The 19,112-nt window shown below is 39.6% G+C and overlaps 1 protein-coding gene across 1 annotated transcript in view; it reads right to left on the bottom strand.

The window, feature by feature from the left end:
• Positions 1–29: 29 nt before the first annotated feature.
• Positions 30–19,112, bottom strand: part of AIMP3 (aaRS-interacting multifunctional protein 3) — a 21,958-nt gene continuing 2,875 nt past the window's right edge. The window contains exons 2-4 of the mRNA XM_070098125.1: positions 13,646–13,816; positions 12,655–12,795; positions 30–166 (exon numbers count right to left, since the gene is read on the bottom strand). Of these exons, the coding sequence (XP_069954226.1) occupies positions 62–166; positions 12,655–12,795; positions 13,646–13,816 (417 nt within the window). The 3' untranslated portion in view covers positions 30–61. The remainder of the gene's footprint in view (positions 167–12,654; positions 12,796–13,645; positions 13,817–19,112) is intronic.

Genomic DNA, 19,112 nt, shown 5'->3' on the forward strand with positions numbered 1-19,112 from the left:
AGGAAAATAAATAAGACATTTTTTCTTTATAATCAATGTTGTCAACAGGTAGTTAATATTGTCAGTACAACAATGTTCGAGAGAACTGAACTGGAGCATATGTTTCTCGAAGGCTCTCGTCCTTTTGCATAGCGCTGAACCATCTGGAAATGTTCATGTATTGCTCCTGTTAATAAAATAGGGAAAACTGTTACAAATAATATACGTATATGTAATAGTAAAAATCATGCACTCGTTACTCACTAAAAATACCTGGTAGTAACTAAAGAAAATGTAATAAACACTTGATAACACTCAATAATAACCCACATGAAAAAAATTAAATTTAATTGTGTCTTCACGTGGGTTATTACTGAGCACGGGATAGTAAGTATAAGTCTTCACGTGGGTTATTACTGAGCACGGGATAGTAAGTATAAGTCTTCACGTGGGTTATTACTGAGCAAGGGATAGTAAGTATAAGTCTTCACGTGGGTTATTACTGAGCAAGGGATAGTAAGTATAAGTGGTAGGTATGTAAAAGCACCACACTGTCAGGAAATGGCGAGCATTGTATCCTCACTTTAGAATTCTTTAGTCTATTTACATCAACTTTGATTATAGTTCCCTTTAGCACCCCTCACCTCCCTTACCAACTCTACTTCTGGCACACTCTTCACTCTTGCTGGTCTCTGATCACGTATATTACACCTTTAGCATGACCCTACAGTGTAGTGTTGTATGACCCTTCTGGGTTTAGCATTTAGTTCTGCTTGTAATAGTAATTTAGTTTGTCAGTTTATCTGTTACACTGTCGTGGTTACTTTAATAGTTTTTATGTACCATTTAGTAAATGGTAATGAATGTGCAGTTACTATTTCTTATAAAAAATTAAATAAAGCCTTACTATATACTGTACATGACTGACATACATTTTTAAAAGATCACATGAAAAATAACAGAACATTAATTAAACCCTGACAAAAACTGCAATTTTCAAAGTTGTCTCGTAAGTTTTGAAATGGTGTGTCAGATTAAAATTTTCTGTAGTTATGTTTTCTGAAAAAGAATATTAACCTATAATATTTGTACAATAGGGAGCAAGGGGCTAGTAACCCCTTCTCCCATATAAATTACTAAATTTTAAAGAGAAACTTTCGTTTTTCTTTTTGGGCTGCCCCGCCTTGGTGGGATACTGCCGGTGTGTTGAAAGAAGAAAGATTTGTACAATAAACATTTTTATCAGAACTTTGAAGATTCTTTATATAAAAATATATTCTTAAGACAGTTAATATCTTAAATCATACATTTAGCATAATATATAAGTTTTGTAATTTCCAATGAATAAAACCTTAATAAAGAAATTCTGAGATTGAGCCTCATGCCGCCTATTATTTCTGTATCCAAAATAAACCAAATGTCAAATGCTGAAAGATACATAAATGCTCCCTAGACCAAAGCTGGAATATACACCTGTCATATTCTGTTCTCACTGGAATATACACCTGTCATATTCTGTTCTCACTGGAATATACACCTGTCATATTCTGTTCTCACTGGAATATACACCTGTCATATTCTGTTCTCACTGGAATATACACCTGTCATATTCTGTTCTCACTGGAATATACACCTGTCATATTCTGTTCTCACTGGAATATACACCTGTCATATTCTGTTCTCACTGGAATATACACCTGTCATATTCTGTTCTCACTGGAATATACACCTGTCATATTCTGTTCTCACTGGAATATACACCTGTCATATTCTGTTCTCACTGGAATATACACCTGTCATATTCTGTTCTCACTGGAATATACACCTGTCATATTCTGTTCTCACTGGAATATACACCTGTCATATTCTGTTCTCACTGGAATATACACCTGTCATATTCTGTTCTCACTGGAATATACACCTGTCATATTCTGTTCTCACTGGAATATACACCTGTCATATTCTGTTCTCACTGGAATATACACCTGTCATATTCTGTTCTCACTGGAATATACACCTGTCATATTCTGTTCTCACTGGAATATACACCTGTCATATTCTGTTCTCACTGGAATATACACCTGTCATATTCTGTTCTCACTGGAATATACACCTGTCATATTCTGTTCTCACTGGAATATACACCTGTCATATTCTGTTCTCACTGGAATATACACCTGTCATATTCTGTTCTCACTGGAATATACACCTGTCATATTCTGTTCTCACTGGAATATACACCTGTCATATTCTGTTCTCACTGGAATATACACCTGTCATATTCTGTTCTCACTGGAATATACACCTGTCATATTCTGTTCTCACTGGAATATACACCTGTCATATTCTGTTCTCACTGGAATATACACCTGTCATATTCTGTTCTCACTGGAATATACACCTGTCATATTCTGTTCTCACTGGAATATACACCTGTCATATTCTGTTCTCACTGGAATATACACCTGTCATATTCTGTTCTCACTGGAATATACACCTGTCATATTCTGTTCTCACTGGAATATACACCTGTCATATTCTGTTCTCACTGGAATATACACCTGTCATATTCTGTTCTCACTGGAATATACACCTGTCATATTCTGTTCTCACTGGAATATACACCTGTCATATTCTGTTCTCACTGGAATATACACCTGTCATATTCTGTTCTCACTGGAATATACACCTGTCATATTCTGTTCTCACTGGAATATACACCTGTCATATTCTGTTCTCACTGGAATATACACCTGTCATATTCTGTTCTCACTGGAATATACACCTGTCATATTCTGTTCTCACTGGAATATACACCTGTCATATTCTGTTCTCACTGGAATATACACCTGTCATATTCTGTTCTCACTGGAATATACACCTGTCATATTCTGTTCTCACTGGAATATACACCTGTCATATTCTGTTCTCACTGGAATATACACCTGTCATATTCTGTTCTCACTGGAATATACACCTGTCATATTCTGTTCTCACTGGAATATACACCTGTCATATTCTGTTCTCACTGGAATATACACCTGTCATATTCTGTTCTCACTGGAATATACACCTGTCATATTCTGTTCTCACTGGAATATACACCTGTCATATTCTGTTCTCACTGGAATATACACCTGTCATATTCTGTTCTCACTGGAATATACACCTGTCATATTCTGTTCTCACTGGAATATACACCTGTCATATTCTGTTCTCACTGGAATATACACCTGTCATATTCTGTTCTCACTGGAATATACACCTGTCATATTCTGTTCTCACTGGAATATACACCTGTCATATTCTGTTCTCACTGGAATATACACCTGTCATATTCTGTTCTCACTGGAATATACACCTGTCATATTCTGTTCTCACTGGAATATACACCTGTCATATTCTGTTCTCACTGGAATATACACCTGTCATATTCTGTTCTCACTGGAATATACACCTGTCATATTCTGTTCTCACTGGAATATACACCTGTCATATTCTGTTCTCACTGGAATATACACCTGTCATATTCTGTTCTCACTGGAATATACACCTGTCATATTCTGTTCTCACTGGAATATACACCTGTCATATTCTGTTCTCACTGGAATATACACCTGTCATATTCTGTTCTCACTGGAATATACACCTGTCATATTCTGTTCTCACTGGAATATACACCTGTCATATTCTGTTCTCACTGGAATATACACCTGTCATATTCTGTTCTCACTGGAATATACACCTGTCATATTCTGTTCTCACTGGAATATACACCTGTCATATTCTGTTCTCACTGGAATATACACCTGTCATATTCTGTTCTCACTGGAATATACACCTGTCATATTCTGTTCTCACTGGAATATACACCTGTCATATTCTGTTCTCACTGGAATATACACCTGTCATATTCTGTTCTCACTGGAATATACACCTGTCATATTCTGTTCTCACTGGAATATACACCTGTCATATTCTGTTCTCACTGGAATATACACCTGTCATATTCTGTTCTCACTGGAATATACACCTGTCATATTCTGTTCTCACTGGAATATACACCTGTCATATTCTGTTCTCACTGGAATATACACCTGTCATATTCTGTTCTCACTGGAATATACACCTGTCATATTCTGTTCTCACTGGAATATACACCTGTCATATTCTGTTCTCACTGGAATATACACCTGTCATATTCTGTTCTCACTGGAATATACACCTGTCATATTCTGTTCTCACTGGAATATACACCTGTCATATTCTGTTCTCACTGGAATATACACCTGTCATATTCTGTTCTCACTGGAATATACACCTGTCATATTCTGTTCTCACTGGAATATACACCTGTCATATTCTGTTCTCACTGGAATATACACCTGTCATATTCTGTTCTCACTGGAATATACACCTGTCATATTCTGTTCTCACTGGAATATACACCTGTCATATTCTGTTCTCACTGGAATATACACCTGTCATATTCTGTTCTCACTGGAATATACACCTGTCATATTCTGTTCTCACTGGAATATACACCTGTCATATTCTGTTCTCACTGGAATATACACCTGTCATATTCTGTTCTCACTGGAATATACACCTGTCATATTCTGTTCTCACTGGAATATACACCTGTCATATTCTGTTCTCACTGGAATATACACCTGTCATATTCTGTTCTCACTGGAATATACACCTGTCATATTCTGTTCTCACTGGAATATACACCTGTCATATTCTGTTCTCACTGGAATATACACCTGTCATATTCTGTTCTCACTGGAATATACACCTGTCATATTCTGTTCTCACTGGAATATACACCTGTCATATTCTGTTCTCACTGGAATATACACCTGTCATATTCTGTTCTCACTGGAATATACACCTGTCATATTCTGTTCTCACTGGAATATACACCTGTCATATTCTGTTCTCACTGGAATATACACCTGTCATATTCTGTTCTCACTGGAATATACACCTGTCATATTCTGTTCTCACTGGAATATACACCTGTCATATTCTGTTCTCACTGGAATATACACCTGTCATATTCTGTTCTCACTGGAATATACACCTGTCATATTCTGTTCTCACTGGAATATACACCTGTCATATTCTGTTCTCACTGGAATATACACCTGTCATATTCTGTTCTCACTGGAATATACACCTGTCATATTCTGTTCTCACTGGAATATACACCTGTCATATTCTGTTCTCACTGGAATATACACCTGTCATATTCTGTTCTCACTGGAATATACACCTGTCATATTCTGTTCTCACTGGAATATACACCTGTCATATTCTGTTCTCACTGGAATATACACCTGTCATATTCTGTTCTCACTGGAATATACACCTGTCATATTCTGTTCTCACTGGAATATACACCTGTCATATTCTGTTCTCACTGGAATATACACCTGTCATATTCTGTTCTCACTGGAATATACACCTGTCATATTCTGTTCTCACTGGAATATACACCTGTCATATTCTGTTCTCACTGGAATATACACCTGTCATATTCTGTTCTCACTGGAATATACACCTGTCATATTCTGTTCTCACTGGAATATACACCTGTCATATTCTGTTGCTGGAATATACACCTGTCATATTCTGTTCTCACTGGAATATACACCTGTCATATTCTGTTCTCACTGGAATATACACCTGTCATATTCTGTTCGCACTGGAATATACACCTGTCATATTCTGTTCTCACTGGAATATACACCTGTCATATTCTGTTCTCACTGGAATATACACCTGTCATATTCTGTTCTCACTGGAATATACACCTGTCATATTCTGTTCTCATTGGAATATACACCTGTCATATTCTGTTCTCACTGGAATATACACCTGTCATATTCTGTTCTCACTGGAATATACACCTGTCATATTCTGTTCTCACTGGAATATACACCTGTCATATTCTGTTCTCACTGGAATATACACCTGTCATATTCTGTTCTCACTGGAATATACACCTGTCATATTCTGTTCTCGCTGGAATATACACCTGTCATATTCTGTTCTCACTGGAATATACACCTGTCATATTCTGTTCTCACTGGAATATACACCTGTCATATTCTGTTCTCACTGGAATATACACCTGTCATATTCTGTTCTCGCTGGAATATACACCTGTCATATTCTGTTCTCACTGGAATATACACCTGTCATATTCTGTTCTCGCTGGAATATACACCTGTCATATTCTGTTCTCGCCTAAAAAAATTCAAATTTAAAAAGTTCAAGACATGGTGCAAAATTGTTTCTAGAGTCAAGAGATTAATTACAAAATAAAATGGAATAAATTTAAATGTCATTTTTGATATATAAGAAAAGATAGATGTAATAATTGCATATACAATCATCAAACAATGATTCTGAAAAGAATTTATTTGCAAAATAAGTGGTAGATCTGTGTAAAAGTGCAAACTTGCACAATTACAACAGTAAACACTGAAAATACACCACCACATGCTTAACTATAAATTTGTAAGTGCAGTTCAGGAGAAATATACAAGAGGGCCACTTATACATCAGGTTAAGTTCTGAGCTACTGTTGTAATGATACAAGAGGGCCACTTATACATCAGGTTAAGTTCTGAGCTACTGTTGTAATGATACAAGAGGGCCACTTATACATCAGGTTAAGTTCTGAGCTACTGTTGTAATGATACAAGAGGGCCACTTATACATCAGGTTAAGTTCTGAGCTACTGTTGTAATGATACAAGAGGGCCACTTATACATCAGGTTAAGTTCTGAGCTACTGTTGTAATGATACAAGAGGATCCACTTATACATCAGGTTAAGTTCTGAGCTACTGTTGTAATGATACAAGAGGGCCACTTATACATCAGGTTAAGTTCTGAGCTACTGTTGTAATGATACAAGAGGGCCACTTATACATCAGGTTAAGTTCTGAGCTACTGTTGTAATGATACAAGAGGATCCACTTATACATCAGGTTAAGTTCTGAGCTACTGTTGTAATGATACAAGAGGGCCACTTATACATCAGGTTAAGTTCTGAGCTACTGTTGTAATGATACAAGAGGATCCACTTATACATCAGGTTAAGTTCTGAGCTACTGTTGTAATGATACAAGAGGGCCACTTATACATCAGGTTAAGTTCTGAGCTACTGTTGTAATGATACAAGAGGGCCACTTATACATCAGGTTAAGTTCTGAGCTACTGTTGTAATGATACAAGAGGATCCACTTATACATCAGGTTAAGTTCTGAGCTACTGTTGTAATGATACAAGAGGGCCACTTATACATCAGGTTAAGTTCTGAGCTACTGTTGTAATGATACAAGAGGGCCACTTATACATCAGGTTAAGTTCTGAGCTACTGTTGTAATGTGAAACACAGCCTTTCTTCACTTTCAAATACATATAAAAGCCTGATAACATGTTTACATTATCATATACAGTATTAAGTTAGCAAAAGAGGTAGGACTAAAAAATGCATATATAGTAGAGCAAGTTGACAACTTACAAACATGTTGTGTATAACATTTATAATGCAAGAAGTCTTTAACTTAAGAACATGTTGGGGACCTTCTCTATCATGTATAATAATGATATTATACACAATAATGATATATTAACCCTTAGACTGTTTACGTCGTATATATACGTCTTACGTGCCACTGTTTCTGATGTATTTATACGCGTAAATTCTAGCGGCTTCAAATCAAGCAGGAGAAAGCTGGTAGGCCCACATGTGAGAGAATGGGTCTGTGTGGTCAGTGTGCACCACATAAAAAAAAATCCTGCAGCATGCAGTGCGTAATGAGAAAAAAAACTGACCGTTTTTTTGGATTAAAATGTCAACTTTGAGGTGTATTTTCCTATAGTATTTATTGTTGTATTCTCGTTTTCATGATCTCAGGTGATAAAATGGAAAACATATTATAGAAATAGAGATGATTTTCATTACTTTCACGATGAAAACGACCTTGAAATTGAGCTCAAAGTAGCAGAAATGTTCGATTTTTACCAATGTTCAGGAGTAAGCAAATTACACGTCCAATACACGTCAACTGGGGAGTTTAATAGTTTTTCGCTAGTGCACTGATACTATTTATACCATTTTTACAATAATGCATTAGTCTGCATAACAGTAAATTTTGTATTTTTTGTATGAAAAAAAATCAAAATAGAAAGTAATAGTAATACAAGAGGGGCCTAGAGACGTGACTAATGAACAGAGGATATGTTATTTTAGTGCCAAGAATGTCTGCATTGTTTATTCTGGACCCTATTTTGAAATTGGCATCTTTTTTAATTTGTGTGAAATTGGCCAAATTGCCAATTTCTGACCACTTTATTGGGTAGTTCAAATTGGTAAATGGGCGGTTTCTTGTATTCAACTGATAGAAAAATGGAGTTCTAAAGAAATAGCTATGAGTTTGGTCAACTAGAACAACGGAATTGGCCAAAAACAGGGCTCAAAGTAGGTGAAATCGCCGATGTGTGTATGTCGCTGAGATCGCTAACTTCGTGGGAGTGTAATTCCATGAGTTTTCGACCAAATTTCGTACTTTTAGTGTCATTACCATCGGGAAAAGATTCTCTATCATTTCATAAGAAAAAATAATTTTTTTTTCCAAAACTTTTGTGACATAGAATGACAGTTTCAGAAAGGGGCCTGTGACAGTCAAAGGGTTAATTAATATTACACACAATACAGAAGATTCTCAACATGTTTGCAAGTCGAGGACTTACAAACATGTTACTTACCTTAAAATATTTTCATCCTGAGCTTAAAGCGAGTGGTGAATATATTTACAGTAGGAAGTCTGAATAAATGAAGAATGGGTATAACTGAAAACTGCTGCATTAACAAAACACTGTAAAGTGAAGCCTGCCTGTATACTGTATAGGACATTGAGTAGTATCTAACCAAGAAAAAACTTTAAATAATAAATTTAATTTGTTTAAATTAAAATTTAAAAAGGCTGTAGAAAATATCTGTTTGGCAATTCTCTTGGTATACCTGGTAACTTTAAATATACCAGAGTTTACAAATAAAAAGGTTAAGAGGTTAAGAGAGTGGTGAAGAAAATTTAGAGAGTGGGTGAGATGTTATCAACAAATTTTGTTGAAAATAAGAAAAAGTTTTGGAGAGCTTAACAAGTTGAGGAAGCCTAGGGAACAAATGGATTTATCAGTTAAAAATAGGAGAGGAGAGTTATTAACCCTCTCAGGGTTTCGGCCGTACTAGTATGGCTTACGAGCCAGGGTTTTTGACGCTCTAGTACGCCTAAATTCTAGTGCCCTCAAATCTAGTGAGAGAAAGCTGGTAGGCTTACATATGAAAGAATGGGTCTATGTGGTCAGTGTGCATGGTATAAAAAAGAATCCTGCAGCACACAGTGCGTAATGAGAAAAAAAAAAAACTTTGACCGTGTTTTTGGATTAAAACAGCGACTTTGCAGTGTATTTTTGTATGGTATTTATTGTTGTATTCTAGTTTTCCTGGTCTCATTTTATAGAATGGAAGAAATATTACAGAAATTGAGATGATTTTGACTGTTTTTACAAAGAAAAGTACCTTGAAATTGAGCTCAAAATAGCAGAAATGTTCGATTTTTACCAAAGTTCAAAAGTAAACAAATCATGCTGTGTGTCTAATACATGTCAACTGGTGAGTCTAATATTCTTTCACAAGTGCGCTGATATTATTTATACCATTTCTACACCAATGCAGTAGTCTGCATAACAGTAAATCTTCAATTTTTTTGTGAGAATAAAAATTCAAAGTGGAAAGCAAAAGAATGTAAGAGGGGTGTGGGGATGTTACTAATAAACAGAGGAAATGTTATTTTAGTGCCAGGAATGTGTTTCTTGTTTATCCTGGACCCTATTCGGAAATTGGCACCTTTGAAATTTGTGTGAAACTGGCAAAATTGCTAAATTCTGACCACTTTATTGGATAGTTGAAATTGGTAAATGGGTGGTTTCTTGTACTCATTCGATAGAAAAAATGGAGTTCTAGAGAAATAGTTATGATTTTTGTCGACAAGTACACTGGAATTGGACGAAAATAGGGCTCAAAGTGGGCAAAATCGCCGATGTGTAAACATCGTCGAGACTGCTAACTTCGCGAGAGCATAATTCCGTAAGTTTTCCATCAAATTTCATACTTTTGGTGTCATTATGATCGGGAAAAGATTCTCTATCTTTTCATAAGAAAAAATAATTTTTTTTTTTTTGAAATTTGGGGGACCCTGAGAACAAGTCTCTGAGAGGGCCTGTCAACCCTGAAAGGGTTAAATGGAGAGTTAGAGGTATCTGGAAGATGGAGGGAATATTTTGAGGAATTATTAAATGTTGATGAAGATAGGGAAGCTGTGATTTTGTGTATAGGGCAAGGAGGAATAACATCTTGTAGGAGTGAGGAAGAGTCAGTTGTGAGTGTTGGGGAAGTTCGTGAGGCAGTGGGTAGAATGAAAGGGAGTAAGGCAGCTGGGATTGATGGGATAAAGATAGAAATGTTAAAAGCAGGTGGGGATATAGTTTTGGAGTGGTTGGTGCTATTATTTAATAAATGTATGGATGGAAGAGGGTAAGGTACCTAGGGATTGGCAGAGAGCGTGCATAGTTCCTTCGTATAAAGGCAAAGGGGACAAAAGAGAGTGCAAAAATTATAGGGGGATAAGTCTGTTGAGTATACCTGGCAAAGTGTATGGTAGAGTTATTACTGAAAGAATTAAGAGTAAGCCGGAGAGTAGGATAGGAGATGAACAAGGAGGCTTTAGGAAAGGTAGGGGGTATGTAGACCCAGTGTTTACAGTGAAACATATAGGTGAACAGCATTTAGATAAGGCTAAAGAGGTTTTTGTGGCATTTATGGATTTGGAAAAGGTGTATGACAGGGTGGATAGGGAGGCAATGTGGCAGATGTTGCAGGTGTGTGATATAGGAGGTAGGTTACTGAAAATAGTGAAGAGTTTTTACGAGGATGGTGAGGCTCAGGTTAGAGCATGTAAGAAAGAGGCAGATTATTTCAAAGTATAAGTAGGCCTTAGACAAGGATATGTGATGTCACTATGGTTGTTCAATATACTATTTATAGATGGGGTTGTTTCCATGGGGAAGTGGAACAGAATTCTTCCTCCGTAAGCCATGCGTGTCGCAAGAGGCGACTAAAATGCCAGGAGCAAGGGGCTAGTAACCCCTTCTCCTGTATATACATGTATTACTAAATATAAAAGGAGAAAATTTCATTTTTCCTTTTGGGTCACCCCACCTCTGTGGGATACGGCCGGTGTGTTGAAAGAAAGAAAGGAAGATGGGGTTGTAAGAGAAGTGAATGTGAGGGTCTTGGCAAGAAGTGTGGAGTTAAAAGATAAAGAATCAGACACAAAGTGGGAGTTGTCACATTTGCTTTTTGCTGATGACACTGTGCTCTTGGGAGATTCTGAAGAGAAGTTGCAGAGGTTGGTGGATGAATTTGGTAGGGTATGTAAAAGAAGAAAATTAATAGTGAATATAGGAAAGAGTAAGGTTATGAGGATAACAAAAAGATTAGGTGACGAAAGATTGGATATCAGCTTGGCGGGAGAGAGTATGGAGGAAGTAAATGTATTCAGATATTTGGGAGTGGAAGTGTCAGCAGATGGGTCTATGAAAAATGAGGTGAATCACAGAACTGATGAGGGGAAAAGGGTGAGTGGTGCACTTAGGAGTCTGTGGAGACAAAGAACTTTGTCCTTGGAAACAAAGAGGGGAATGTATGAGAGTATAGTTTTACCAATGCTCTTATATGGGTGTGAAGCATGGGTGATGAATGTTGCAGTGAGAAGAAGGCTGGAGGCAGTGGAGATGTCATGTCTGAGGGCAATGTGTGGTGTGAATATAATGCAGAGAATTCATAGTTTGGAAGTTAGGAGGAGGTGCGGGATTGCCAAAACTGTTGTCCAGAGGGCTGAGGAAGGGTTGTTGAGGTGGCTTGGACATGTAGAGAGAATGGAGTGAAACAGAATGACTTTGAGAGTGTATAAATCTGTAGTGGAGGGGAGGTGGGGTAGGGGTTGGCCTAGGAAAGGTTGGAGGGGGGGTAAAGGAGGTTTTGTGTGCGAGGGGCTTGGACTTCCAGCAAGCATGCATGAGTGTATTTGATAGGAGTGAATGGAGACAAATGGTTTTTAATACTTGATGTGCTGTTGGAGTGTGAGCAAAGTAACATTTATCAAGGGATTCAGGGAAACCGGCAGGCCGACTTGAGTCCTGGAGATGGGAAGTGCAGTGTCTACACTCCAAAGGAGGGTGTTAATGTTGCAGCTTTATGAACTGTAGTGTAAAGCACCCATCTGGCAAGACAGTGATGGAGTGAATGATGATGAAAGTTTTTCTTTTTTTGGGCCACCCTGCCTTGGTGGGAATCAGCCAGTGTGTTAATATAAAAAAAAATTACAAATATGTGAGTGAGAAGGGTTGAGATCAAGGAAAATCTATGTAGTATGGGCTTGTAAACCTACTGCAATGCTTCTCCATCTTAACATACTGTAACCCCAAATAGGTGATTACACGAAAAAGCTATAAAATGTTTTTACCCTTTGGAAGAGGGCAGCAAGAGCTAAATATTTAAATGGTACATACAAATTAGGGTTTTGCTGCACTACCTTCTGAAGGAAACTCCAGTTAGAAATGAAGGGATGAAGTGCAAGGAACACGACCACATCAGCAATGTTCAGTGTGTAGCCACAAAGGTAAGAATGATGTGCCAACTCTTTATTGATGTACTGCAGACACACATTGAGGGTCTGATGAGAAAAAACACATTTAACGTGATTTTAAAATTAAAATTACAGCACATGCTAAATATTTAAAAACATGAAAAGACTGCATAACTTATACAAACATTGCGCTGTATGATCCTTTCGGATTTAGCACTTAATGAGTTTATAATATACAAACATTGCAATTTATACAGCTGCACAATTTAATAAAAAATAAAAGGCATTTAATACAAAATGGTGATGCTAGTGAGGGGCTCTTGATCCAAGGAACTGGACATGTCCCCCCTTCCTTGGGTCGAATGTGACTGCCTCCTACTCCCCTGGTGTTGTATATCCCCTGTGGGTTTAGTGCTTCATGAATGCAATAAGGCATCTGTGGAAAGAAAAGTTTATCTATGCGGGGCCAAGAGGACAATACTGTACCTAAGTATAGTAGCATCAACACTTTTATATGCGGGTGAGGCATAGCCTTCAAACATTGTAGCGAGGAGGCTGGAAGCAGTGGAGATGTCAGGTTTGAGAGCAATGTGTGGTGTAAATATTATGCAGAGAATTCATAGCATGGAGGTTAGAAGACAGTGTGGGGTTAGTATAAGTATAATTCAGAATGCTGAGGAGGGTTTATTAAAGTGGTTTGGGTATTCAGAGAGGATGGAGCAAAACAGGATGACTAAGAGGGAATATAAATCTGAGGGTGGAATCTGGAAGGAAAGTGTATAGGTCATTTCTGGGGAATTGATAAGGTAGACGGGGATAGTCTGTTTGAGAGGCAAGAAATGATAACTCGAGGACACCACTGGAAATTAAGAAGCAAAGATGAGCCACAGAGATGCTACTTATTTAATCTCAAGCTAACACAAAAATTACTATTTACCTCAAAGGTGGGGCAGTGGAAGAGGTCCGTGGCACAGTAGGTTAGCCAGTCCTGGATGAGGCATTTCTCAAGAGCAGTATGTCCGTCTAGTCTTCTATTCTTTAAGCGGACCATAAGTAGTGTGCCACAAACAAACCCTAATATCTTCTTTCCTTCTATTTCTGTTATAACCTGAAATATTACAAAACCTGAGTGCTGACAATATAAAGTAACTTGAACAGGGAAGGTAAAACAGAGGAAAATGGTTCACAGTACTGTAATTATCATTAACCATTGTCCATTTTCATAGGATGCAGTGACTTATCCTCAAAGGATAAAAACCATGATAAAAAACAAAAAGAGTATTAATGGCACCAGAAAAAGCTACAACAAATTACCAATCTTTGGAAATAAGGGTATTATAAAATAATATAAGAGAGACATTAAGACAGATAAATTAATGTGAAATAGTAGAAAAAAATTTGCAGGAAGATATCTCCCCATACCAGACATTCAATTACAGATACACTGGGAAATTATATTTAATGTGTAATGGCGAACTGGTCAAATATTTAGCAAGCTAAAATGTCATATTAAGGGTAGGTAAACAAGATGCACAACACCTCGGTATCTTGATTTCCAAAATAAGGGATATAAAGATACCATTGTGTTGCATATGTGCTTTATTTATCAGCTTGTCACTATTGTATACCTGTAACATTTGTATGGAGGCATCTCTGTAGACTAGGAACTAACAACTCCTAACCTGTAAATGCAATGTTATACAGTGGACCCCCGGTTAACGATATTTTTTCATTCCAGAAGTATGTTCAGGTGCCAATACTGACCGAATTTGTTCCCATAAGGAATATTGAGAAGTAGATTAGTCCATTTCAGACCCCCAAACATACACGTACAAACGCACTTACATAAATACACTTACATAATTGGTCGCATTGGGAGGTGATCGTTATGCGGGGGTCCACTGTACTTGGAAAATAAGGAAAATAAATGTAACCAAGACTCTTCTCCATGGTAGTATCACCTGTGATGTCTGAGCTCCATACCTGGAGTATACCTGGAGATTCTTTTGGGGGTCAACGCCCCAACGCCCCAGTCCATGACCAGTTCACTATTCCATATGAACATTTTGGTGGTATCCTGGGCAGGTTGAGACATATGGGTGAGTCTCCTCACACCCAATGTCCCTATTAAACTTCAGTAAAAAGGTACCTGGGAGTTAGTCGATCGTTGTGGGTCGCATCCTGGGGAAAAGTCAAGTACTACAAACTACTGAGCTGAATATCTCTCAAATGACCTAATGATGCACTATCTGTGTCCAAAGTACGTAACATGGACACTTAAGTCCTCTTGACAAATCACCTGTGATTTTCTTTAACAAAATACAAGACGCCTTCTACATTTCAGCAAAATTTTTTATTTCTTGTAGAAATTACTATTTTGGGAAATATTAGGAAAAATAATATTTACTTCGGGACATGTGGGACGTCAGGTCCAATCAGTGGTTAGTATTACAGCTCCTGGTCATCACAGCAAAGGTGAACAAAGGCAAATCAAATGTAAACCAAAGCATGACCATCCCATATCTACCACTGGCGGAGTAGTCACATCAGGCTGTGCTTCCTCAGGTTAGGTTAAATCTGCACAACATAGAACAATGACTTGATTTAAGTTAAGTTACATTTGCAAAACATATGACCATGTTTTAACTTTTAACGTTTACATAATAAGATATTACAAGGTGTCCCGTGGCCTGGTAGACAACGCTCTGGCCTCACACACACACAGTGTCCTGGGTTCGATCACCGGCCGGCCAGGTGAAAAGAATAAAGAATAAAAGAATAAAGATAATTTCTTTACAAAGGTTACAATATATAATTACAATTTTAATTTGTTAATTAAGTACTAAGAAAGCCACTATCATGCCGGGGCATTTCGGGCAGGTGGAAACACTGGGCATGTTTCCTTACACCTGCCCCATTCATCAAGCAAGTAGGTACCCAGGTGTTAGTGGACTGGTGTGGGTGGCATCCTGGGTGTTAGTGGACTGGTGTGGGTGGCATCCTGGGTGTTAGTGGACTGGTGTGGGTGGCATCCTGGGTGTTAGTGGACTGGCGTGGGTGGCATCATGGGTGTTAGTGGACTGACGTGGGTGGCATCCTGGGTGTTAGTGGACTGGTGTGGGTGGCATCGTGGGTGTTAGTGGACTGGTGTGGGTGGCATCCTGGGTGTTAGTGGACTGGTGTGGGTGGCATCCTGGGTGTTAGTGGACTGGTGTGGGTGGCAGTTAGTTTAAGTTAGTTTAATATGTTTATTATGCACCCCATACCCATCCTGTGGGCGGTAGTCAAAAGATTACAGAGGTACATAATTGGTCCAGGGACTGGACTCCAAAGTTTTGATAGCTGAGCAAGTTACAGAGGTAATGAACTCACAATTTACAAAGGTAATGAACTCACAATTTACAAAGGTAATGAACTCACAATTTACAAAGGTAATGAACTCCAGGTAAGTCTGGTCATCTATCTTGCGAAGATAAAGAGACCTCACCTAGATCTCTCTACCTACACTGGTCTACCTTCCGCACATAACCAACCACCCAGTCAGCTATACTCCATTCAAGCAGCCTTCTTCTTTTTATGACCACAGTCTTTGGTAAGATGGGTAAGGAAGAAGGATGGGTAAGGATAGAAATATTGGAAAAGGGTGGGAGGGGGGAGAGAGGTAGGATATAAAAGGTAAGTGGCCCAACCACTTTGGTGCAATTTAAAAAGTGTATGTGAAATAATAGAAAATTCTTGAAGGGGTATAATACTAACCCATCAGAGTCACATAGATATAACAGATATATAGGTACATGACTCTGAATTATTGGTAGTATATATACAAGTTGCAATTGCTTTTAACTACACCAGCGTTCATGGTGGTTCTTGACTGGTTACTTAACTGCTTCAACATTATTGTGGTGGTTACCCCTCAAGGAAGGTTCCTTGATGTTGGTGAGGGGCTCTTGATTTAGGGAATTGGATCTGTGCTCCAGTTCCCCGAATTAAGCCTGAATGCCTTCCACATCCCCCCCCCCCCAAGCGCTGTATAATCTTCCGGGTTTAGCGCTTCCCCCTTGATTATAATAATAATAATTGTGGTGGTTAGAGGATCACAATCAAACTCTGGTCAACAGAATATTTACTAATGTTGGGGACACTGACTACAGTCACGACCAGCTGTGCACTATCATATGCACTAACTATCATAGAATAGAGTTGGGAAAATATTACACTATCATTGAATAGAGTTGACAGAAAATTATCATTGATGAAAAAAGGAGAACATAGAAGGGTATAGAGATGCCAACACTTATGTATGAGTGCAAAGCACAGTCCTTGAATGTTCCAGCGAGGAAGCTACAGGCACTGATATTACTAAGTATGAGATTAATATGTAGTGGGAATATTGTACAGATATTCTAACAAGATGTGAATAAATTAGATGGAGTGATGGGATGAAGGGTATAATTCAGGGAGAAGACGGGGGTGTTCCAATGGATTGGTAAATTAGAATGTATAGAGCAAAATAAGATACTTTGATCAAGAGAATGTAGAAATCTATGGTGATTGGAAGGTGGTATAATAGACGAAAATTACGGAAAAGGTTTTAGAGAGGGCATGGAGGGTTCGAGAGGCAGAGACATGATAATTTAGCACTGATTACGGTAATGAGAACACATTCCAGACATCATATACTGCACACCATCTCAAACTTGAAACACACTTCCAGACTAAGAGAATATTTATCCTGCTTGTTCATATTGGATCTAGTATTAATACTCACATCCAAAAAAAATGTTTGATTAAGCTTGATTCAATAGCATTGCATTCAACAAAACTATTTGAAAATGACTAATGATTTCGAAAATCAGCAGTTCACACTGTAATAATGTTGGTAGAATTACGGACAATATGTTAGGTAAAAGGACACAAGTGCAACTAATGCGACATTTTATTGTGGGTGGCATCCTGGGTGTTTGTGAACTGGCGTGGGTGGCATCCTGGGTGTTAGTGGACTGGCGTGGGTGGCATCCTGGGTGTTAGTGGACTGGTGAGGGTGGCATCCTGGGTGTTAGTGGACTGTTGTGGGTGGCATCCTGGGTGTTAGTGGACTGGCGTGGGTGGCATCTTGGGTGTTAGTGGACTGGCGTGGGTGGCATCCTGGGTGTTTGTGGACTGGCGTGGGTGGCATCCTGGGTGTTAGTGGACTGGCGTGGGTGGCATCCTGGGTGTTAGTGGACTGACGTGGGTGGCATCCTGGGTGTTAGTGGACTGGCGTGGGTGGCATCCTGGGTGTTAGGGGACTGGTGTGGGTGGCATCCTGGGCGTTAGTGGACTGGTGTGGGTGGCATCCTGGGTGTTAGTGGACTGGTGTGGGTGGTATCCTGGGTGTTAGTGGACTGGTGTGGGTGGCATCCTGGGTGTTAGTGGACTGGTGTGGGTGGCATCCTGGGTGTTAGTGGAATGGTGTGGGTGGCGTCCTGGGTGTTAGTGGACTGTGTGGGTGGCATCCTGGGTGTTAGTGGACTGTTGTGGGTGGCATCCTGGGTGTTAGTGGACTGGCATGGGTGGCATCTTGGGTGTTAGTGGACTGGTGTGGGTGGCATCCTGGGTGTTTGTGGACTGGCGTGGGTGGCATCCTGGGTGTTAGTGGACTGGCGTGGGTGGCATCCTGGGTGTTAGTGGACTGGCATGGGTGGCATCCTGGGTGTTAGTGGACTGGTGTGGGTGGCATCCTAGGTGCTAGTGGACTGGCGTGGGTGGCATCCTGGGTGTTAGTGGACTGGCGTGGGTGGAATCCTGGGTGTTAGTGGACTGGCGTGGGTGGCATCCTGGGTGTTAGTGGACTGGCGTGGGTGGCATCCTGGGTGTTAGTGGACTGGCGTGGGTAGCATCCTGGGTGTTAGCGGACTGGCGTGGGTGGCATCCTGGGTGTTAGCGGACTGGCGTGGGTGGCATCCTGGGTGATAGTGGACTGGTGTGGGTGGCATCCTGGGTGTTAGTGGACTGGCGTGGGTGGCATCCTGGGTGTTAGTGGACTGGCGTGGGTGGCATCCTGGGTGTTAGTGGACTGGCGTGGGTGGCATCCTGGGTTTTAGTGGACTGGCGTGGGTGGCATCCTGGGTGTTAGTGGACTGGCGTGGGTGGCATCCTGGGTGTTAGTGGACTGGCGTGGGTGGCACCCTGGGTGTTAGTGGACTGGCGTGGGTGGCATCCTGGGTGTTAGTGGGCTGGCGTGGGTGGCATCCTGGGTGTTAGTGGACTGGCGTGGGTGGCATCCTGGGTGTTAGTGGACTGGTGTGGGTGGCATCCTGGGTGTTAGTGGACTGGCGTGGGTGGCATCCTGGGTGTTAGTGGACTGGCGTGGGTGGCATCCTGGGTGTTAGTGGACTGGCAGGGGTGGCATCCTGGTTGTTAGT

The sequence above is a fragment of the Cherax quadricarinatus genome, chromosome 4 (genome assembly GCF_038502225.1).
Source record: "Cherax quadricarinatus isolate ZL_2023a chromosome 4, ASM3850222v1, whole genome shotgun sequence".
Taxonomy (NCBI): Eukaryota; Metazoa; Arthropoda; class Malacostraca; order Decapoda; family Parastacidae; genus Cherax; species Cherax quadricarinatus.